The sequence below is a fragment of the Suricata suricatta genome, chromosome 10 (genome assembly GCF_006229205.1).
Source record: "Suricata suricatta isolate VVHF042 chromosome 10, meerkat_22Aug2017_6uvM2_HiC, whole genome shotgun sequence".
In the NCBI taxonomy this organism is placed as follows: domain Eukaryota; kingdom Metazoa; phylum Chordata; class Mammalia; order Carnivora; family Herpestidae; genus Suricata; species Suricata suricatta.
Genome location: NC_043709.1, coordinates 74,738,850 through 74,763,488, shown reverse-complemented (window position 1 = coordinate 74,763,488; position 24,639 = coordinate 74,738,850). Strand labels below are relative to the sequence as shown.

General features: G+C 37.8%; 1 protein-coding gene across 4 annotated transcripts in view; it reads right to left on the bottom strand.

Moving 5' to 3' along the window:
- Positions 1 to 24,639, bottom strand: part of PKP2 (plakophilin 2) — a 109,060-nt gene that overhangs the window by 5,951 nt on the left and 78,470 nt on the right. For all 4 annotated transcript variants that reach the window (XM_029955103.1, XM_029955105.1, XM_029955104.1 and 1 more), the window contains exons 7-10: positions 14,881 to 14,998; positions 13,856 to 14,020; positions 12,778 to 12,951; positions 5,727 to 5,880 (exon numbers count right to left, since the gene is read on the bottom strand). In XM_029955103.1, coding sequence (XP_029810963.1) covers positions 5,727 to 5,880; positions 12,778 to 12,951; positions 13,856 to 14,020; positions 14,881 to 14,998 — 611 coding nt within the window. The remainder of the gene's footprint in view (positions 1 to 5,726; positions 5,881 to 12,777; positions 12,952 to 13,855; positions 14,021 to 14,880; positions 14,999 to 24,639) is intronic.

The window sequence follows — 24,639 nt, the reverse complement described above, 5'->3', positions numbered from 1 at the left end:
GAAAATATGCAAAAGAAACCTGAGAAGAAATACACTAACATATGAATAGGATTTGTTCTTCTAGAATATTGATGGTGACCTAAAAATTTTTAAAATTCATCTGTACTGCTTAGTTTCATCAGTGCACAAATAATAGTAATATTTAAAAGAGAGTAAAACTTTTAAATTTATGTTTTCACTCTGTATGTAAGGTCTTGGTTTAGGGTTTAAATGTGGTCTTTTTTTTTTTTAACAAAAGACTATTAATATTTGCTGACTTGATTATAACTTGTCAAATAAATATATTTTAGGCAATATGAATTTGTACTTGACTGTTTTGCGATAATTCAAGTATGTTTTATTTTTCTCTACTTTGGGCTCTTCTTAAATGATAGAGAGCATGCTTCAATTTCTCCTCATAAGACTTTAATACAGAGTTGTGTTTATCATGGTTGTATAACGAAAACTTCTGCTTTATTTTGTTTCTTTTTCTCTAAATTTATTTTTTAATGTTTATTTTTGAGAGAGAGGGAGAGAGAGAGAGAGAATGCAAGCAGGGAAGGGGCAGAGAGAGAGAGGGAGACACAGAATCCGAGGCAGGCTCCAGGCTTGGAGCTGTCAGTACAGAGCCTGATGCAGGGCTTCAACTGCTGAACTGTGAGACCATGACCTGAGCCAGTCAGACGCCTGACCAACTAAGCCACCCAGGAATCCCAATTTTGTTGTTTCTTCATCTGCATTTCTGTGGCACCATGAACTGAGCACCTGTGTAGGATATTGGATTGTAATTAGTTACGTGCCTGTCTGAATTCCAAATGGGGGTATGAGTTCCCGAGAACAATTATCATATTCATCTCTGGATTTCCAGCATGACTCACTATGCCTCATACAGAGAGGTGTGCAATAGAAGGAACTGAACAATTGTCATCCTTTGATAATACGTGGACCTGACGGACAGGAAAGACACATCTTCCGCTCAAAGACCTGAACTCCGTTTTCTACTCTTATTAAAGCATCACAACACAGTGTTTAGGGCTCCAAGCTCAGCCTCTGAAGCTACACTTCTTCAGTTTCAGTCTTATCTCTGCCACTCAATGGCTGTGTGGTCTGGGCAAGCTGCTTAACCTCTCAATGCTGCATTTCCCTAGTCTATAAAGTGACGTAATAATAGTATCTACTTCACAGGCTTGTTGTGAGGGATTAAATGAATTTATATGTGTTAACTGATCATGCCATCCTGCAATTAGTAAGCTCTCAACATATACAAATTATTATCAGAAGGCTTCCTCCTTTCAATACATTACAGCACAGAATAAAAACGTCTTGAGAATATGAATTTTCTTTCCATTGAATTTAGGTGGATAACATGGAATTAAGTGAATTTAGTGGAATTAAAATGAGGAGAGGATTAATCAATGGATCATCTTATGAAAGCATGAGGCTACAAAGAAATAAACCCACAATTATATTTAATTAATCTTTGACAGAGGAGGCAAAAATACCTAAATCATTGTTCATTAGATTTGTTGAAATCTCTTCAACAAACGGTGCTAGGAAAACTGGACAACAATATGCAAAATAATGAAAACAGACCGCTTTCTTACACCACGCACAAAAATAAACTTAGAATTGACTAAGGACCCCAATGGGAGACCTGAAACCAAAATGTCCTAGAAGAAAGCACAGGCAGTAATTTCTCTGACATTGGCCATAGCAACATTTTTCTAGATTTGTCTCCTGAGGCAAGGGAGACATAAGCAAAAATAAACTACTGGGTCTACACTGCAAAGGAAACAACCAGCAAAACTAAAGACAACTTTGGAATGCGAGAAGATATTTGCAAATGCTATGTGTGATAAAGGGTTAATATCCAAAATATCTAAAGAACTTATACAATTTGACTCCCAAAAAACCCAGTTAAAAAAATGGTCATATGATTTGGATTGATGTTTCTCAAAAGAAGACATACATATGGCCGATAGACACATGAAAAGATGCTTACCATCACTTATCATCAGGGAAATGCAAATCAAAACTATAACTTTTACTTGTCAGAATGGCTAAAACAAAAAACATAAGAAACAACAAGTGCTGGTGAGGATGTGGAGAAAGGGGAACCCTTGTGCACTATTGGTGGCAATGTAAACTGGTGCGGCCACAGTGGAAGACAGTATGTAAGTTCCTCAAAAAATTAAAAATAGAACTACCCTACCATCCAGTACTGTCACTACAGTACTGGGTATGTAGCCAAAGAATACAAAAACACGAATTCGAAGGGATTCATGCACCCCTACGTTTACTGCAGCATTATTTATAATAGTCAAATTATAGAAGTAGCCCCAGTGTCCACTGATAGATAAACGGATAAAGAAGATGTGGTGTGTGTAGTATATGGAATATTAGTCAGCCATAAAACGGAATGAAACATTGCCATTTGTCACAACATGGGTGGTGCTAGAGACTATAATACTAATAAGTGAAATAATTCAGATAAAGAAAGACATATACCATATGATTTCACTCATACGTGGTATTTAAGAAACAAAACAAATGAACAAAGAAAAAAAAGAGAGAGACAAAACAAAAAAACAGATGCTTAACTATAGAGAAGAAACTAACGGTCACCAGAGGGGAGAGGAGTATGGGGTTGGGTGGAATAGGTAAAGGGGTATTAAGAGTACACTTTTGATGACACTGAGTAATGTATAGAATTGTTGCATCACTATATTGTTCACCTGAAACTAATAGCACATTGTATGTCAACTACACTGGAATTAACATCTAGAAAACAAAACAAAAAAAAAAACAAAAAAAAAACAAAAATAAAAACAAACAGATAATCTCATTAGAATTTTGTAGATAAAAGAATCATCACAGTAACAGGCTGCATAAATACTAGACTGAACAAAACTAGACTTTTAGTGTAAACTACTTCATTAGTGTGAGGATTTGGACCAGGCAGGTCACAATAAACTCTAATGTGACTGTACCATAATGATCCTTTGGATCTATTCCATATGGAGGAGAAGGCCAGATCTACATAACAAAACACTGGTCTTCCCTATAACGCTCAGGGGGCATCACCTACACGTTACAAGGCACTTTAATCAAGAGGACACTAAAATAACAAACTGGAATGTAGACGTTGGAATATAAACTTTCCTCCCTCTTCCCCTTCCTCGCTGCCTCCCCTTTCTTCTTTTCTTTTCCTTTCTTTTCTTTTCCTTTTCTTCCTTTCATCTTTTTACAGGCTACTGATATATGTTGCACACATGTGACATACTTGTTACAACAAGATGAACTATTAGAGATTGAGGAGACCAAGATTGCTGCACATGCAATTAAGACATTCCTCCAGATTTGGCCAAGAGCTGGAGATCTGGACTGAGACAAACTCGAGCACATGTTATCACAATCTCTAAAACATGCTTGAAATGTCATGAAAAATGTATTTGAGGCTGAGTTATTCCCTATCAGTTTGCTTTTGTTTTGTTAAAATTAACTTTAATAATTTTTAACCACTAGGTGTACGATCCAATTTTAATAACATGATTTATTTAGCTTTTTGTCTAAAACTTTTATCTGTATATGGGCATAGAGGGATGTCAGGAATAATATTCACCTAAGGTTATCAATGGTTATTTTCCAAGTGGAAGGAGGAAGTATTTTTTGAGTCAATTGTTGTGCTTTCCTTAATTGCTTGAACTTTTTAAGTAAACACATACTTTTTTTTTTTAATTGATGTTGTTATTCTTTAATAAAACCACCCAAAACAATGATTTTCCACTTACCTAGCTTCTGGTCAAAAGTGACAAATATGGAATGAGAACTCACACTGCAAAGCCATTAATATTAACAGAAAAAATTGTCAATATTATAATTACCCAAGCTTGTCAACAAAATTTAAGACGCAATGTATCAAGGCCAGAAATCATTCAAAGTAGGCAAACAAAGAAAAGAGACAAACATCAAGTAGAGTGAAATACAAAAAATAAAAAAACACCTTGATTCTGCCAAGGCCATTTCCTGCCCAAATGAAGAATTAAATACAATGTTTATTTATTAAAAAATATAAAGTATGGGCTGTACTGTCTCTTCCCAGTAGTTAGAAGATGGCTGAACCTGAGACCAATAGCATTTCTGCCCTGAAGGCACACGCTTAACGTGTGGGGCGCAGTTATTTCCATCAGCGCTGTTTTAAAGGTGGAGTCACCATTTCCTCTTAGGAAAAGGCAGAAAAGTCCAAGGATAATATACCTGATTAAAGTGCAACACAAAAGTTCACAAAGGACAATGAGGAGAACACTTTCATAATTTTCAGAGTGCCTACGGCAAGGTTTCTTTCAGATTCGCTGAAAAATTTCCAGGCTCTCTCTGTATTTATAATGGGCACAAAACCATTGCATGAAACCACCTTTCCAGTGTTATGTTGCTGGCTGGCCTTGGAAATAACATTATTAAAACATAATCACAGACTTCTTTTAAAGGATCTCTGACTCTGTGTGTGTGTGTGTTCCAAATCAGTCCAATCTGCTGAAAACAAATGAGTATTTGTTTATACATTTAGTGAAATTTTGTGAAAAACTAGTTTTCAAGTTGTCAGAAATGACTACTTTATGGAGCACTAGGAAGCATGGCTGATTTTGGCATTATTTTCCTATTATCTCATTTTATAGTTTTTGACTTGATTCACAAGTATTTGTCAGACATTTCTATACATAAAGCAAATGAAAACATTATTTGACAGTGAAAATAGTTATCACCTTTGTCAATAATACAGATTCTCAAAAAATTGAGCAAATGTTCCTCGTACTCATTTTAAAACCATCTGTGCCAAATCTGGTACGTTCAGTAGACTCCTCCTTTGTCTTTTTTGTGTGTGATCTGTTCATACTTTTTTTCCTAGTGCAACAAGGATCATGCTTTTTTTTTTTTTTTTTTTTTTAAGAGTGAACAGGAGAGAGGGGCAGAGAGAGAAAGAGAGATAGAGAGCAAATCCCAAGCAGGCTCCATGCTTAGAGAGAAGCCCGATGGAGGGCTCAATTCCACGACCATGGGGTCATAACCTGAGCCAAAATTAAGAGTTGGACACTCAACCGCCTGAGTCACCCAGGCACCCCAAGGACCAAGCTTCTAAAGTGAATACCACTGGGTGTCTTTAGTGTTTCAGAAGAGCCGCGCTTAAGCAGGCCACCCAGAGAGCATTACGAAAGCCAGGTGCATGGGTTAAAAACACTGTCCACAATGACACAACTGAAGGCAGAAAAACATCAACTGTGTACTTACCTTGTTACTTATAATTAGGTCTAAAGTTTCCCTTCTGTAGTCATCAAAACAAAACAAAAAATGCTGGGTATTAAAAAAAATCCTATTTGAGACCCTAGGAGAAAGATGATCCTTGATACATGGGTGCAAAGGCCAGGTCTATTTTATCACATTTTGCTCCTTAGTCACATTTTCAGTTCATCATTGTAAAAAAAAAAAAAATGTGATACAATTTTTATTGCATTTGAATTTTCCTTTTGTTTTTTTTTAAAGTTTATTTACCCATTTTGAGAGAGAGGGAGAGAATCTTAAGCAGGTTCTGTGCTATCAGTGCAAAGCCCGACATGGAGCTTGATGTTGCAAACCTTGAGATCATGACCAAAATCAAGAGTTGGATGCTTAACCAACTGAGTCACCCAGGTGCCCCTGCATTTGTACTTTTGAGATATACTCACTACATCAAGACATGTTTGCTGACTCACCAATTTCATTTTGCAGAGAGAGATTCCGAGACAAATTCCTCAGCAGGGAAACCGCTGTCTTTTTCACACTTGGATCACCAATATGGAGCATCTTCCGGGTGTGCTGAAGGCCATTTTCCTTCTGGACAACAGTCTGAGCTACTGATGTCGGCATCTGTTGCATGAGACAGAGCAATATCACTCCATTCTCCTTCACGCTAATATGAAATTTCTCTAGATTACCAGAGACTGTTGAAAACTAAAGCATGATGAAACCAGGCTGAAGATATTTGCTTTAAATTTTTACTAAGTTTTCAATTTTCTTACTGGATAAAACAGCCTATTCGATATTTTTAAATAGAATATTGGATTTGGTTACCTATTATATTTTTGGCTGTTCATAAATAAAATGGGTCTTTTCCTTTCTTTCCTCTTTATTCATATTTTCAGCTCAGCACTGTGCAAAGGATATAAGGATGATGTTTTAGAATCAAACACTAGTGTCATGAAATTAGTTGCATAATGTTTTCCATTTTCGCATTTTCTTGAACTATTTGTGTAATGTAAGTATAATCTCAACTTTGTGGGTCTGGTGGAATTTACTCATGAAGACAACTGAGCTGAGAAAAATTTTAAAGGGAGATGCCTTTGATTAATATTCAATGTATCTGGTTGCTAGCTTAGTCACATTTTCTGTTTTTTCTTGCTCACATTTTGGCATTTCTCTTATTTTAATAAACTCGTTCAATTCTAAAATGTCAGCTTATTCCAAAAGAGATATTGAGCCTCTAGGGAAAAGAACGTATGGCTAGTTAGATTATTTCTAATTCTATGCTTTCACTCAGAGGCTGTGCATGCAAGCTGCTGGCCCAGGTCCAGGTCTACCAGAGACCAATCTTATTTGGAATTAGGTTGGCCACCTCCTCTCAGGGGGTCTAAGTACTGACCATAACCTTCCTGCATCAATAAACCTCTAATACAGGGATCTTGGCTTGTGTCTATAAATTTATAGATTTCTATCTGAAGCTAACTTGAGGCCACCTGCCAGAAATTCCTATAATTCTTGACCATTCTTCAGGGTGTCTATCTTCTCTGTTTATCTTATCTAAATACTGCTTATTTTCCCCTCTCTTCTGCAGATTGCTCTTATATTCTCCACTATACTTTTTAGAACAGGGGTTCTGAAGCTAGGGTTCAGGAAAGGTTTTAGGGAGGGGACAGCAAGTCCTTAAAACTATATTTGTACTGGGGCATCGGGCTGTCACAGTTGGTGGAGCTTGTGGCTCTTGATCTCAGGATTGTGAGTTTGAGGCCCATGTTGGGTATAGAGATTACTTAAAAATTTTTTTTAAATGGTAGAAAACAAAGCAAAACTTGTTTTTGTATTTATCATAAAATTCTCAAACTTTTATTAGGTACTCAAAGTGTCCAAGACTCAAAAGAAGTTTAATAATCACTATTTTAGAATGTTTTATTGTAAACAAGTCTGTGACACGAGCTTGCAGAGCACTCCCTTTGCTCCACTCTGAGAAGAATCCTTCCTCTGTAGTCCTCCAGAGAGAAGGCTATTTATTCTGTACCATCCTGTGACTTGGGCACAGAGGTAGCTTAGCATTCCTCTCTCTCCCTCTCTCTCTCTCTCTCTCCAATGGCCTGTCTGGATGTCTTCCCTTACATGCCAGCAGCTCTAGTCTTCTGAGTCACTGCCATCCAGTTCCATCACTCCCATAGCATTTTCTTTGTCATCTCAAGGCCCACTGGCTCAGAGCCTGGCTCTGAGGCTTGCTTACCTCCTACTCACTGTAAATGACCACATTAATTATGCCACAGCTCCTAGACTCCCTAATGTCACTAACCCTCATCTCATCCATACATCAGTCATTTACTTCTATGGTCATACAGAACCTGTATTCACCCCAAAATACCTTGCCTTTGAAAACATAAACTCAAATGTTATTCTCTGAACACAACTTCCTGTTCTCTTTGCTCTCTCTCCCTCACTCCTACCTTATTTCATCTTCAGCATCAAGAACTCCAGTGCCCTTATATCAACCTTTACTCTCCACACATCAAGTTGTCAATCCTCTTTGCTTTAGCTTTCTTTCTTATTTAGACTAGTTGTACATGAACCAACACATCAAAAACTATCTTTCAATAGTCAATTTTCCACCTACCCAGTATAGTTGTGAAACTGATTTTATACCTGGCCACCAAATATTGCTGGAATAAATAGTCCATCTGTGGATTGGTACTTCTGTAGATTTATGGTATCCAATCTCCAGTAGGAAACAAATGTTGCCAGTCAACTTGCTATTTTTTAAATATCAGTTGGGGATTCAAAGCCCTACACCAGAATGACCCTTCTAAAAATCTGACTGTGTTCTGCCTCAGGTTTAAATTCTGTAATGACTCTCCATTGTTTCCAGAATGGTGTTCAGATGTTTTCATCAGGCCTGGCATCCATTTTCCTCTCTTTCCTTATCATTACTCCCTAATTCTCAAGGTTACAAACTATACTAAACTGCTAGAAGCTCCTTTAAAGGAAGAAATGATCTTATCCATCTCTTTTTCCCCCTCTCAGTGCCTTGTATGGTGCTAGAACATGAGAGGTCCTATGTAAGTGTTTATTGAACTGAACTATATGAATGTTATCAAGTTTTCCTAAAGATTTACTATCATCTCAAGAGACCAAGATAGATTAAAAAGTCACAAGATATTTCTTAGAATTTTTATTTTCTCTTAAGATATAAGATGCTTTTAAAATTAATATCTTGCTTTGTGTTATATCATTCTATATCACCTAATGAAATATTCTTATATATAATAAAGAGCTTTGATGTTAGTATATAAAAGTGATCACTGGAAACATGCAAGTCTAGATGAAGTTTGGATTCTCAAATGATGTTTAATCAATCAAGAGAAAGCATAGCTAAATATTAGTCTTATTAATTCTGATTCATGGAGGGAAATGATAAAGTCCAAAATAAGATGTCTTTAGAATTTCCTCAAAAAGAAAAGTAAACAGACAGATTTACCCAAGAGATTTTTGTATTCCAGCCATCGGGAATAGGTGAGACTGACTATTAGTTGGTCAACTATTTGCAAAAAGCACTTCTAGTTCATATTGTCCTGATTACTAATGAGGTTGTAAGCACCTGTTCAAGTCTCTTGCCAATTTTCTATTGGGTTACCTTTTGATTGTTAACCTGATGAGTTTTTTGTATTTTCTACACACCAACTTTTGTTATTGACACATGTTGCAAAAATCTTTTTCTACTGTGTGGTTTGCCCTTTTTACTGTCTTAACCATGTCTTTTGATAGCACAGCAACATAAGTTATTACTTTTATTGTAGTTAATTTATAAAATACATACTTTTATAAAGTAGTACTTTTTGCATCCACTTTAAAAAATCCTACCCTATTCTAGATCATGAAGATATTCTTCCACAAGCTTTATAGTTTTGTCTTTAACATTTAAATCTCATTGCTGTTGGAACTTGTTTTCTAGTAAGGTGTGAGGGTAGGGGATATGTTTTGTTTTTTCCTAACAGATATGAAATTGAAAACTTTTAAAGTGTTTTAGAAATTTGAAAAATGTTTATTTCAATGGTTTTTAACTTTGACTATGTGATGACATTTAATTAACTTATTTCTATTGATACATAATTGACACACATATTATATTAGTTTTAAGTGTAAAACAATGATTTGGTATATGTATCTACTGCAAAATAATGACAACAATAAGTTTTGTTAATATCCATCACTACACATGACTACAATTATTTTTCTTCTTGTGATGATCTTAAGATCTATTCTCCTAATGATTTTCAAGTATACAATACAGTGTTGTTAATGCACATGCCCTCAGGATATATTTACCTTATAGTTCAAAGTTTGTACCATAATCTTTTAATTTATACTTTATTTTAATTTATACTGTACTTAGAGAGTTTGCTAAATGGGTATATTTGATTAATCTTTTCTTTTTCCTTATTTATTATTAGAGTGACCATTATATCTGAACCATAAAGTTTATTAATGTAATTTTATTGACTGGAAATTAATGTCATAATTTTTATTTAAAATGTTATTTATTTAAAATGTTATATATTATTTAAAAATGTCATTTATTTATTTTGAGAAAGAGAGTGTACACATACATGGGGTGCGGGGAGGGTCACAGAGAGAAGGAGAGAGAATCCCAAGCAGGCTCTGCACGATCAGCATAGAGGCCAACATGGGGCTCAATCCCATGAACTGTGAGATCATGACCTGAGCTGAAATCAAGAGTTGGATGTTTAACCAACTGAACCACCCAGACAGAAGCTCCACTGTCATAATTTTATGCTTAAATATATAACCTATATTTTAGGAAGCTATCCATTTTAGTTTAAGCTCTTTGCACATGGCCACCAACTGCTCAGTGTTATCTCAGCTATGAACCCAAGTTTAATAGACTGGATATTTTCTGAAACGATTTTAAATGCCCTGCTTTTCATGTTTTCCTATTCAATCATTCTTTCTGGAAATTATAAAACCAAGTATTTTTTATCACACCATTTAAGCATAACAAAATTAGAAAAAGTAATAACTACAAAAGATATATAGAAAGCAGCTTTTAACTTAAAGGAACATATCATCGTCCTATAGTGCTAAGGATTTTCTCCTATAAATCTCCAGTCAAATTAAACTCTAACAACTCTGAGGATGGATTAATTCCAGTTCAGCTGCAAAAGCCCCCTTTCAGGGGACTAGATGGGTCTAACATTAGGTATGATTTTTAAATGCCTCAAAACAATTACGACAGTTATGAGGGTATCTCCAATGCTTGGATTCCTTTTGGACTTGGAATCTCCTAGAACCTTAAATTCCTATTTGTTTGTTTATCCCAGTTAGATTATCACCAAACGCAGGGATTTTATCTTATTTACCACTAGGTACTTAGCACTAGGCTAGTGCCTGCTATACAGTAAGCACTCAGAAAATGTTTGTTTAATAAATGAAGGAACTTAAGCTCTAGGTAATAAACTATATATTCAGAACTTAAGGAGCACAAATATTTCTGGATGTCATACCTATCCTCAGGAACATGGAAACATTTCTGGACTGTTTGGATTCCATGAGCGATGTTGGAATGGGAGAGGTTAAAAGCCAAGCTTAAAGGGCCAGTTCATATTGAACCATATCAGAACACAGTGAACTCAGATACCCATACACATGCATGTATACCAAGTTAATTCCTGGCATTTTCTTTTAAGTTCGCTGGTAGTTAATAGGAGAGCTTCTGTAGTTTGGGAAAGTGAAAAAAAAATGGTATTGGGTTCTCCTGGTACTTTCAAAAATTACAGAAATGTGTCATTCCTGGTACTTTCTTGTTTCCATCTCTTCATGCACAAGTAAATTTTACAGAAAATCAGAGAGATTAAAGTTTGGTCTTACTCTTATTTTTTTTTAAACTTTTAAAGTAATCTACATCAAGTGGGTCTCGAACTCACAACCCTGAGATCAAGAGTCACATGCTCTACTGAATGAGCCAGCCAGGCACACAGAGGGGAGGGGCAGACTGAGAGGGAGAGAGAGAACCTTAAGCAGGCTCCACACCCAGAAAAGAATCTGATGCAGGGCTTGATCTCACAACTGTGAGATCATGACCTGAGCTGAAATCAAGAGTCCTGCTTAACCGAATGAGCCACCCATGTGCCTTTGGTTGTGCTAAGGCAAGAGAAATATTGGTTTTAGTATTTCACAATTTTGTTCAGAACAGAGCAAACTTCTCTGTAAACATATTAAAGAATGAACATGGTTTCTCAAATAAAGAATACATGATATTTTTGTTATCCACAAGAGTATTCTTTTCTTTGGGGATGGATAACTGGAAATTGGACATATAGTGAACTACTGTGGGGAGTTATTCTAATAATTTCATGATCAAGGCAAGGAATATAAGCTTAGTTTAAATAACTAAATATTTATAGAATCCCTAACTATGAAGTAAGGTGTAATATACATGGGGAAGGAAATGAGCCACTGTTTTATATATTTTGACTTGGCTGGTATAAAGTAAGTACATTCGGAAGACACGCAGCTCCTTATTCTATAGTTGAGTTTCTAAGGCACAAAAGCACAGACGTACTTTCTGACTCCATAGATGGCAGACATCTGTTGTCCTTGCCTGCCCAGGACTCATTCTTCCTTTTGGTGATGAGCCACTCCTTCAGTGGCTGCTCTAACCCATCCCCCGAAATTCACATGTCGCTACCCAGTCCTGGCCAGTCAGAACATCACAGGCTCCTAGCCACAGGGACTGCTTCAGACACAGGGAAGCGAAAGTCATGTCTTGAGTTCCAAATGGAGTTATTGAGAAAACAGTAGTTTCTTTCCTGTGGGGACACTGGGCTGGACAAAATGTAAGTCTGAAATCATTGGTGACTTTTTCTGCCATATGAGAAGAGCCTTTGAGAATAAAACCAAAGAGGGAGAGAGAACCTAGAGATAAAGTTATAATTATAATTGCTGGGGCACTTTACCCACCATGACAGAAGAAAGACCCACCTTGGACTTTTCAGTTAAATGAGCCAAGAAAGTCCTCTTCTTTGCCCAGGCCAATTTAGGTAGGATTCTGAAACTTGTAACTGCAAGAGCTCTACTATAAATATCTAGGAGACTTTCACTCACAGCCTGACTTGGCTCTGCAGAAATGGAGGCTGAAAGTCCCAGAAAGCTAGAACTCCTGCTGGGAATTCCTGAGAACTGTCTTGAACGAAGAGAGAAAACCTTTGCTCTTACTTCACTATCTCATCTCTGGACCTGATGCAGGTATGCCCTACAATGTCATTATTTTTTTTTTAAGTTTATTTATTTATTTTGAAAGACAGAACAGGGAAGGGGCAGAGAGAGAAGGAGAGAGAGAATCCCAACCAGGCTCTGCACTACATGGGGCTCAGCGTCACGAACTGTGAGATCATGACCTGAGCTGAAACCGAGAGTCAACGCTTAACCAATTGAACCACTCGGCACCCCAACGACGTCATTGTTTTTAAAAAGCAGAAAAACAGGGGTGATACTCACTGGTCCACTTCCTGCTGTGAGATTCTGCAGAGCTCCCAAGGATGCTTCCTGAGTGTAGTTTCGGACACTCTTGGCGATCAAGGACAGATACATCCTTATCACGATGGAATGCCACAGCCACTCCACACCCTTCGGGTTGCTCTTTTCCTCCGGCATTGGCATGTCCTGATATTGCTAACCACATACATGATGAAATCCAGAATTAAGGCCTTTGAGTCATTTCTCTAATTCCATACCCAAACCAAGAGGCCAGAAGTACCATCTAATCTAGAGAGACTAATACTTTGCATAATAACAAGTGCCTGATATGAAACTGAAAAGGCAAATATGTATGATTTCCAGTCAGTTAACTTTGAGCTCACAATGACTGTTTCTCCACAACAACATCCCATAAACTTCCCAACTTTACGTTTCATAGTGGAAGAGAACCCAAGCGAATTAAGCATAGGCTGTTGTAGAATAGTTTTCAGGCTGCTGTTAAGCTAAAAGCTAAATTAGTCACAACCACGCTGGAGATAAGAAAAACAGGCCTCGTCCCTCAGTCTTGTGTAGCCAGCTCTCTGGGATGACAGCAGGATTCTAAATTTACCAGGTGCTCTCCAAGTTCACAAATATGCACCATGATAGTCTGAGGAACAGGAAGGGTTACATTCTGCCGGTTTTCATGAAATGCCAGAATGGACAGTATTCGCTTGTATGGGTGTACTTTTAGAATATCCAAAGCCAAACATCAGGGTTGCTTTTAATGTTAAGCAATTTCTACACCGTGGGCTATGCTGTATTAAGCTTATTTCCTAACTTATAAAGCATACAGCAGTATGACGTTGTGGCGGACAAGACAAATGTGGAGCCGGATGGCCCAGGATTGAACTCCATCCCCTCTACTAATTTCCTGAATTTTTCTGGGAAAATTCATGAACCTTTCTGTACTTCCGTTTCCTCATCAGGAAATGAGGATATTAACAATGTATACCTCGTAAGGCCGATGTAAGGATTAAAACAACTTAGAATAGTCCCTGAGGTATATACTAAGTACTCAGAAATACACACTTTTGCTTTCAAAGTCCTCGCAACATACCTCTTTTATTTTTCTGCTTCGACTGCCAAAACACCCAATACTTTTGTTATTGTCAGCCTGGATAGTCCGGTTTTGAATATAGATACTCTGGGAATATCTGTCTGGGAGCTCTGTCTCCAGCTGGTAGGAGAGGTTATGAAGAATGCACACACAGTTCTCCGTGGCCTGAGAAAAGAGGACGTGCATATTCACCACATACATGGAGATGTCCCTTTGCAGTTACGCTATCCCAGGACTTACCGGGCTTTAGGTCTCACTCAGTTTACTGGATGCGGTAGGGTGTGCTTGGACTGTGGGGTTTCCCGGGGGAATGGAATGAGTATGGCTAGATCACGAATGGTCATGAGCACAATACTAAGAAATAGAGGCTGAATTTCTTACAACCTTAGAAAAGCCTTTCCAGCTCACTTTTAAGAATGTGTTCAGAATGATTCTATTATTTTGAGATACATAATTTAGTAGCCACATGGGGCTGGAAAACAGAAGCTATTGTTAGCAGGACGAGTTAAAAGGCTAATGCAGTGATCAGTATGAAAGATGCACAATCCAGGGCGGGAGCAGCAGTTTGGGGGAGGGGTGGACAAAGTGAAGGGCGTTTCTGACGTGGAGTGCAGCTGGTTTGCTGCCTGGTGGGTCTGGGGTGTGAGGGAAGGAAAGCAGTCAGCGAGAACTCAGATTTCTTTGTTCATTTGGTGGGTGGTGGTAATTATTAAGAAGGATTGCTCAGAGAAGGAGGAAGTTTGGGAGTCAGAGGAGAGATGAATTTAAGTCCATTACTGCACATGAAGCAATAGGTCTCCATTCAAATATCTACATAGAGTTGTTAAATGGCTAGTTGTAAATTTGGATCTGGAAAGCAGATGGAAAAATGGGGCTAGGCAGATTTTAATATTTCTAAGCATGGATGGGATATCTCAAGTTTAGCTAATGAGTTAATGCCAAATAGCTACTTCCAGAATATTCTGAAGAACCTTAGTAAGACAAAGTCTGTCAATCAAACGCAATATATTTAACACATGAATCACCTTGTCATCTGGCTGGTAATCTGCAATGGTTCCTCTGACATAATGGACCAGCGAGTCGATCAGTCCATCACACCTCCTCATCACTTTCCTCCCATCAGGGCCTGCTGAACTCATGTTCCTATCAGGAAAAACAAACAACCATGAGTCTTAAGCTGTATATCTAACAGGCCTTTGTTTCAAAGCTTTATTTGATTAAAGCTTCTTCCAAGTGTTTGGAAAACTGAAATATTTGTAAAAGCATGGCAGATACTTCCTGGGGTCAATTAATTATCAATTTCGCAACAGTTATCAAATCTGGACACAACTTCTGACTATCTTCATATAACATGTCACATCAATAAAAGCTTTCTGTCTACTTCACTCTAAGTGTCAAGGTCATAGCATCATTTACTTAATCTGGAATCCATTTTTGAGAGGGTAGATACGAGGCAAACATTTTGCAAGTAAAAGAACAAATGGCACATTAGACATAGTATAGTAGACGTCCAAGTCCCAACCTGTTCCGTGTCTTAATTCTAAGTAGCTTAAAGTTACTTAAATTCTCTGGGCCTCAGTTTCCTCATTGGTAAAAACATAATGTTAGACCACGTTATTTTGGGGTTTTGTAGGTTTCAGTATAAATGACTATTGACAAATATCAACCCAGATGTTCTAAAATGTGATGATTCAATAGCTAAAATGGCAGACAGATGTGACAAAAGTACTAAGTTCCACAGCAAGACCTAAGTCAAAAGCATGACCTATAAATACTTTTGCACTTAGTCTATTTCTAATTTTGCTAGACCATGACATCTTTCTATAAACAGTAACTACATCTACAAGTGGAGGTTGCTTCCTTATAGAGAACTGAAACGTATCAAATACAGCAAAGTAATTTATTTGGGGATCGTATTTCCAATTCAGATCACATTTATATTCTAGTATCATTCTTACTATGTTCCTTTGGGTTAAGATTTTCTTCTTGGCATTAATAATATAAAAATTTGAATTCCCCAAAATGTTAACACCTGTGTCAACAAAAATGGCACAAGAGCAGCATCTTCACATTCTTTGACTTTTGAGAATCACCCTTACTTATTCTTTTTGGCTAACTTTAATTGCTAAGAACTAGTCCTATAAAATTTACCAGACCCATTCTTTTTACTGGTAGGTAGAACATTCTAAGGATATTCAACATTTTTTATTTATAATGTCTCTGTCATTCTGAACATTAAAAGAATTACAATTCTGAGAACTTTTGGGGCATTCTTCACCTTCAGAATAAGAGGTTGTGGGGCACCTGGGGGGCTCAGTTGGTTGAGCGTCTGGCTCTTGGTTTTGGCTCAGGTTATGATCTCATGGCTTTGTGGGTTCGAGTCCTGTATCAGGCTGGGCACTGGCAGTGCAGAAGCCAGCTTGGGGTTCTGTCTCCCCCTCTCTCTGCCCCTCCCTCACTCATGCTATCTTTGTCTCTCTCAAAATAAATAAACTTAAAATAAAAGAATATATTGCACCAAGTGATTTCAAAAGCCTTTCTTCCCCCCAATACTGCTTTCAATAACACCGTCAAAGAACAAATGTACCTAGCATTGTATCAAGAACTAATGGGAGCAAGAAAGCAGCACACACAGTATTGTATCCTGTGAAGTGAAGATCACATCTATAGGATGAAATTGATGATACAAGACTGTTTTTACCCACAAAAATGCAATTTCATGATTCAACCTAACAGTTGCGGTGAGAAGACTACTACATATAAAACTAAGGATACGCTAACAATTTAATGGTTGCTGGATTGACACAATGAATTTTTAATTTTAACAAAATCCATTCTGTGACTTTGGTTTTTGTTTGATGATTCTAATTAAGGATTCACCTCCTTATTTTTTACTGCATCTGAAAAACTGACACTTTATCCATTAAAAAAAATTCGTGGGTTCATAAGCTATAAATCAAACCATTTTTACTATAGTTTTTTCCCCAAGAAATGATCATTTGCACCAAGATCCTATATGCGCTCTTTAAGAAGCTTGACAGACACTGAAAAAGCATTTTTCAGTCATCTTATTTTACACTGGGAGAAACTGAGGTCCACAGAGTTTAAGTTACTTTCTTGACGGCAGCACAGTAGCAGCAAAGTCAGGAAGGGAGAGCTGTTCTTTATTCTGTTCCTGGGGCGGCTCAGGAACAGAGCACCCCTCATCTAATATTCATTCACGCTGCCATTTGGTTAGCAAATACCCTGTGTCCCCCAACTTGAAGACAATATCACATGTTTGAAAGCTTCCCTTTGACCTTCGCAACCTCTGGCTTGGAGAAATAGCAGGAGTTTAAAATTGCTTTGACAAATCAAAAGGTTTCTCACTAGCTAAAGCCACTCTACACCTTGCAGATGGATGACTTAACTTTGTTCAACTTCAGGGTGTTTATTTTGGGTGAGAATGGTAATTCAGTTTGGCAGTACTGCCAGTTCACATACACAGGAACTGTTGTCTTGTAGTTTGGTATTATCCAGACTCTGCTTGCTTGAAAGGGGACTTATCAGGGTTTTCTGGCAGTTGATACCTTTGTTGACAGAAAGTGCATGGAACCCCACTGCTTTAGCTATTTGCTCCTGCATATCAAAAATAGTTCCTACCTTACTTAACTACCCAGAAGTATGAACGATAAGGGAGGATTATTTTATAGCACTATATCCATGAATAGAAGTCACTAGTCAGAAAGGAATTTGTTATTGCACCACTCTGGAAATAAGCAGTAATTATTAAAATAATAAATCTATCTTCAAGTACTAAGATATTTTTTTCAACAGCTAGTATTTAAGTTTGTGAGAATCAGAGAATTACACCAGGTAACGTTAGGCAGAATGGAAGCTTTTATAATGTGTCTCCTGAATCTTAAGAAATATTTATTTACAACTATCCCTTACATGTAGCCCAACGGAAGTTTAATATGAAAAAAATCCCAAAGTTATAAACGGAACAAGATCAAGTATCCATTTATCAAAACAAAAATCCTATTGAAAAGTAAAAGAGAATGAGCAAACATACTCCTCATTAAAAATGGATTATCAGAGTGACCAATGGGTACATGAGAAATGTTTAGTGTCTGTGGTGTTGACTCAGTTAAATGATGGGTTTACTTCCTTACTTCCTCTGGTACGATGTGGCCAAAGTCTGAGTAGGTATGTGGGCAGCATGCAGGAAGCTGAAACCACATGCTGTTGGCACAGAGAAATCTAAAAACCAGGGCCTTGGGTTGGGCATTGGACACTGGTGGCCGGGGCCTCCAAAGAAGGGAGAAGTGGGGACCATGAAGTCCTCGCTCCACGGCAGGACTGTCTCCGAGCTCTTCATCTTCCCTGAGCCCGCTTGGGAGGACACCCGTTTGATCGGTTGCTTGCGCTGGATATTAAGAATTTTCCTGGTAATGTGACTTGTAATGGGTGGGGAAAAAATAGAATCTGAACCTCTGCACATCTCTGAACAAAACCTCACATATTTAGGATTCAGGTGTTTTATCTAAAAATGAATCAGTGACTCATGATTCTCTCTGGGACCACTTATGTCTCACATTCCTGAGTGGCATAATGAAAAGGAGAAAAGAAAACCAAATACCCAGGACCTTGCCAGAATTAAAAGGAGAATGGTATGTCTTTGTTAAGATTAATGACAGAGTGACTAAAAACCTTCAGTTCATATGAACCAAAGAATGGACAATGTCAAATGATAAAAAAAAGTAACTGCAATTTAATGTGTGTGACAGATACGGTAGGCATTATATAAATATTATGATCTGTAGTTTTCATAAAATTCCCCCAAATCATGGCATGGTAAAATCTCATTTGGAATTCTGACCTGTGTGACTCCTGTTTAAAATCAGAATTAACTGCTTCTAATAGGATTTTTACTTCCACAAAAGTTATCTGTGCGTGGGTGTGGGCAGGCATGCTGTGACAGCTAGTTTGGCAGCATGGAAAGAAAGTTTGTTACAACACGGAATGTTCAAAGCTCGCTGGATGTATGGTCAACTAGCTGAGGGAAATGAACACTCGATGTTAACTATAACGGAATTAAAAATTATAAAAACTTAAAAAATAAAGTAAAAGACTATAATTATTTACCAGATAGGAGAATAGCAGATAATAATATGGTTAAAGTCAATCTTTTCTTTTTTATTTATTTACTTATTTGAGAGAGAGAGTGTGAGAGAGAGCGAGCACAACTGCGTACTTGTGCGCACACAAGTGGGAGAGGGGTAAAGAGAGAAGGAGAAAGAAAGTCCCAAGCAGGCTCTACAGTGCAGAATGTGATACGGGGCTTAAACTCACGAACCAAGAGATCACGGCCTGAGCCCAAGTCAGGCTGTTAAGCAACTGGGCCACCCAGGTGCCCCAAAGTGAATCTTTTCAAGATACTTCACCAACAAGTATTCTAAGAGGCAGAGATTTTTTTATATTTTTTAAATGTTTATTTACTTGGGGAGGGGGGTGGAGGGGCAGAGAGAGAAGGAGACACAGAATCTGAAGCAGGCTCCAACTCACCGACCATGAGATCATGACCTGAGCCAAAGTTGCACACTTAACTGACTGAGCCACCCAGGCACCACGCCCCTCCCTCCCCTTTTTTAATGGGGCAGTGTCTACTGATTATAGGTGAGGTTTTCCGTTAACACAGTGTATCACATGTAAGACCAGTCTTCAAGGTCTAACCAGCATACTGAAATAGTGATCACTTCAATGGTTTAAAAAATATTGTAGGTGCTTCACATTCATCGACAATTGTGGGATTCCTAATGTTACGGATCATAAACTGGGCAGTAAGGCCCCAGTCCACTAAGCGCTTGGTCAGAGTCTATTCAAAGACCCAACAGGCACTTGATAAGAGATTGGTGGATAAGGAGGCGTCCTTCTTCCTCTTGTTATTTGAGATTTAGGTCTGGGCTTTTGTTTATCTCTCAGCTGATATATATCAAACAGTTGGGCCTTGTCTGCGATTAACCCAGAGAAAGTGGCAGAAGCAGCCTGTTACTGCCCCGAACAAAAGGGGAGCCTCATCTGAACTGGCAGAGGGACAAAAACTCTTTGCCAAGAGAAGGGCTGTCTGTTACCCTGGAGTCAACATCAGTTCCTGAAGGTATCTGCAAACATCAGCCCAAGTCAACTGTTTGGTCTGCAAACAGAAGCATCATTGGGAAGTAGAACAAAGCTCTCCCACCGGCACATCTTGTTCCTTCCAGGACAAGGAACAGGAACCGAACAAAGATATGTCAGCATCTCTTACACATCAAGAAACCAAAAGGTAGAGGAGGAGAAAATCTGTCCTTAAAAATCCTTTAGTTTTGCTTTCCTGTATTTTTCAGGTCCTCCAAAAGTATTCTGAACAGTCAATGCAGCCTGTAATAATCTGGTTGGCAGGTCAACAGTCATTTCTTATGGATTTATCTGGCTGTTCAAGATAGAATGCCAAATTACATTTCAAATCAATTATCAACAGCAAACTAATTTTTAAAATATGCCCAGAAGCCACTGGAACTTGACACCTAAAGGAGACATCTGGGATACCAGAGTAGGATCGATAAAGGTGCCTAAGACTGAGAGTAAAATCATATGATGCTCAGATAGTCTGTGCCTCCAAGACAGGCATAGATTTTAACCACAGGACAGCATCAAAGTTATCAGCTGCTTTATCCAAATACATCAACACACTCATTTTTGTTTATAATGATGAATTACAAAATTTTTAGTAGTAGTTCTGACTATGATGAGAGTTTCTCTGACAAAGAGATCTGTCATATTACTGAGAAGTACAATTTTTACTCTGGGCCTATCTACTAAGGGCATGGATAGGATAGTGGAAAATTTAGTCTGAAGAACTGAAACCTTTGCAAGGATTGTAGTTGTGCCGTTTGATAATTCTAATGCGACATACACTCTTAAGAATGCTGGGTTTAGGGAGATCAGAGAGGGGTGAGAGCATGGCTGTATTTGCTCGGTTTGATGTTTGATTTGTTTGCTTTACTAGCTTAATTACTGTTGAGAGATTTCAAACTGATGATCTAAAATCTCCAAGATTTAGCTTACACAACCATCATTTTTTAAAATCCAGATTTTATATATCCATTCATTTTTTTAAATATTTATTTCTGAGACAGAGAGTACAAGCGGAGGAGGGACAGAGAGGAGGAGAGAGAATTCCAAGCAGGCTGTCCACGCTGTCAGCACACAGCCTGATGCAGGGCTATTATGTAAATTTCTCCACATAGATTTAAAAGGTGTAAGTTGTATTTAAATGGATACGTAAGAGCTGTCTGGGTGGCCCAGCCAGTTGAACCTGCGAGCTGTGAGATCACAGCCTGAGCCAAAATCAAGAGTTGGATGCTCAACTGACTGAGCCACCCAGACAACTCTTATGTATCCATTTAAATACAACTTACACCTTTTACATTTATGTGGAGAAATTTACAAAACAACTTAACCCATTAAACTACACATTTGTTTGTATATTATTGGGGAGCAAAAATTCTTGTCCCCTTTGAGGTCCTTCCAGCTTGACTAACAATCAAATTGACATGACGCAAATTTAAAGAAAATCAAATCGCGTATATACAGAGAAGCCGCACAGTCATGGAAATTCCAAAGACAGGCAAAGTGAGGTATATGTATTATTCTGAACTAAGGAGAAGAGGGTAGGGATCTGGGACTTCAGAGGAAAGGAATGTAATTCACAGAGCGAAAAGAAGAGCAGATGTTTGATAATTTGATGTTTATTCTGCTATACAGATGAGTTACTCAGATAAAATTTATCTCTGCTAATAACCCTTATTTTGGGAAGACCCCTAATTTGAGTATTCTATGTAGTTAACAAAGGGGCAAAAGTTTCTCTAGAGCCCACAGGATCTTCGTTGCCTTCAGCCTGAAATAATCATGCTGAAGTAGCCCATCTTAGGGTGGCCTATCCCTGACCCCCACGAAATCTAAAATATACAACATGGAAAAAGCAATTATAACTGACAGTATGACATTGCTTGAAATAATGCCAACTGCATGATATGTGGTATACGGGAGTAAATTTTGCCACCCCAAGAAATGCCTCTTTGACATACTGTTAAGCTGGTTATTTTTAAGAAGCAGCAAATACAGGAGAGGCTCTGCAAACCAAGTGGGAGTTACCTTTTTGTGAGAGACATTTACATTTGTAAGGAGATCTCCACTTGGAAGGTGTCTCCCAGCTCTATCTCCAAGAGGAGGAAGACTCTCAATCTCTAAAAATGATCAATGGAGACAGCATGTACTTAAAACTGCAGAACAGCCTTATTCTTGTTTACTGTGCTTTGCCTGGTAACGTCCCCTGACTCCTACCCCCCACATCTTCTTTGTCTCTGGCTGAAGATGATATCCTCTCTGCCAACAGACTCCAATATTGCTTATGTTTACACATTGACTGTGAAGAGTTTAAATAATTAGCCAAATAACTGTGTTTGAAGTTGATGATTCAATTGTCTTTACATTTCTGGAAAAATCACTTTGTAGATTGAATTATGCGAATACTTCTATTAGGTTTTGGTTGTTTACATTATCTTCTAGTTTTATATTAAATTATTTTCCATAAATAAAGAACTCCATTTAAATTACAATTTTATTTTATTTTAGTTTCGTTTTAAAGTTTTTATTTATTTTTGAGAGAGAGAAAGAGAGGGACAGCATGAGCAGGGGAGGGTCAGAGAGAGAGGGAAACAGAATCCGAAGACGGCCTCCAGGCTCTGAGCTGTCAAAATTGAGTCAGACGCGGGGCTCGAACCCACAAACCAGGAGATCATGACCCGAGCTGAAGTCAGATGCTTAACTGACTGAGCCACCCAGGTGCCTCTAAATTGTAATTTTAAAATGTAGTTCTGACTTGCTTTGGATCTATATTCTCACCCACATAAAAAACTAATTTGATAATCAAGAAATTAGACCCTAATTTAAATATCCTCTTAATTATTTAAATAATCAACTGGCATTATGCATATAGCTAGACCAAATAAATCCTTTTCTGTCATGAGTATTCAGAATAAGGGATGAAGGAGCACAAGTAAATAGAATGAAAGCATATAATTAGGCAAATGAAGATTCAAAAAAGTTCTGAAGTTTGATATCCAGATATGTGTAAGATGAATTTTTTTATACTGAACAAGATAGGTGTATTTGAATATATTAAATTTTTACATAGCGACATTCTTTTTCCAGAGAGTAGCTGTCGATAGTCAGTATGGCCCCCCTCCCAGCCCATGATATTACTCTCAACCCTGTAGCTAATCAGGACACAAGACTAAGAATTATAGCTTTTCTTTTTAAAGTAGTTTGCTTTCTCTGACCACTCAAATCCAAGCCAGGTAGATTTACAGTGATCAGTGACAATGAAAGTTTCTTTTAAGACAGTTATAAATTATTGTCTATATAATTATCTTAAACATTCAGCAAAACACGTTTGCTACACCATGATATGTGGAGAGAGTGGAGTTTAAGTAACTTGCAAGGGAAATGTAGTACCTATTGCTTTTCTTCTTTAACTGGCATCTATAGGCACAAAATAAAAATAAAATAAGAAAAATCATCCTAAACAAAATGGAAAAATTCTAGGGTGGCCTTTAATTATGGCAATAAGATTAAGGTGCCAATTTTATAAGCCTTTCTCAATATGACCATGTTGAAAAATGACAGAGATGAAGCAGGAACAGAATGAGGAGCTGAACGTAGAGAGGGACATTCAACCATCTACTCAGCCTTTAAAGCTCTTTAAATATAACTCTCTAGTTAACTTCTCCCAACCTCTGGGCAACATCAGTTAGGCAACTCAATGCCTCCAGAACAGTCTTTCATACCTTTTACACTTCTTATCAAATGGACTGTGACTTTTCTCTTCAGGTGCCTGTCTCTCCTACTAAGCCTGGAGTTCCTCCAGGGCAAAGACAGATCTCATCTCTCTTTGAAATGTCAGAAATTTAAATAGTGCTTTGAATATAGCAGGCATTCAAGGAATAAATACAGTGTTGGATAATAGGAAGAGGGAAGACAGACCAAGTAGTAAAATACCAAGTAAGCTGGACTAGTTTTGTACTTGTGGGAGAGTCACTGTCCACTTAATTTCTTCAAGAATGAAGAAGGAAACTGCTAACAGAGGTTGCCAAGAGATGTTTGTGTTTGGCCTGAAGTGTTTTCCAGAAGTTTGAATCCGCTGCCCTCGGAATAAGCATTTCCCCCCCATTCTCTACTTCGACAGCTTCTGCCAGTCTTTACATCTGTCCATGATAAGTTCAACCTGATGTCTGGAGGCATTCTAATTTCTGACCTTTAAGTTACTTCCACCTTTCTCCTTTAAGAGAACAAAGACTGAGGGAAGAGGAAGAAAGAAAGGAAAGAAGGAAGGAGGGGAAGAAAGAAGCCAGGAGAATAATATGGAGAAACAGCAAGAAATCTTTGGTAGAAATTTCAAACCTCCCCTGATAATAACCATTGGTTTTATTTGTCACATCCAAAGGTTTTCCAGAAGTGTGCCAATCAGGGAGATGGAACATACAGATTTCACAGCCATGTCACATCAATTCCTAAGAAGTTATCCATACTAAACACAAAAGCAGGGGCTCATCACAAAGAGTGTGCTTGTAGGAGGGGTGTTAAATCAAAGAAGGCAGCTAATGCTTTTTGGTAATTTACGATTCTATGATTGTCATCTAAGTCTTTTGGAATCTGAACTATCTGGCAGAGTATCCTACTACTGCAATAAATTGTCAAATATT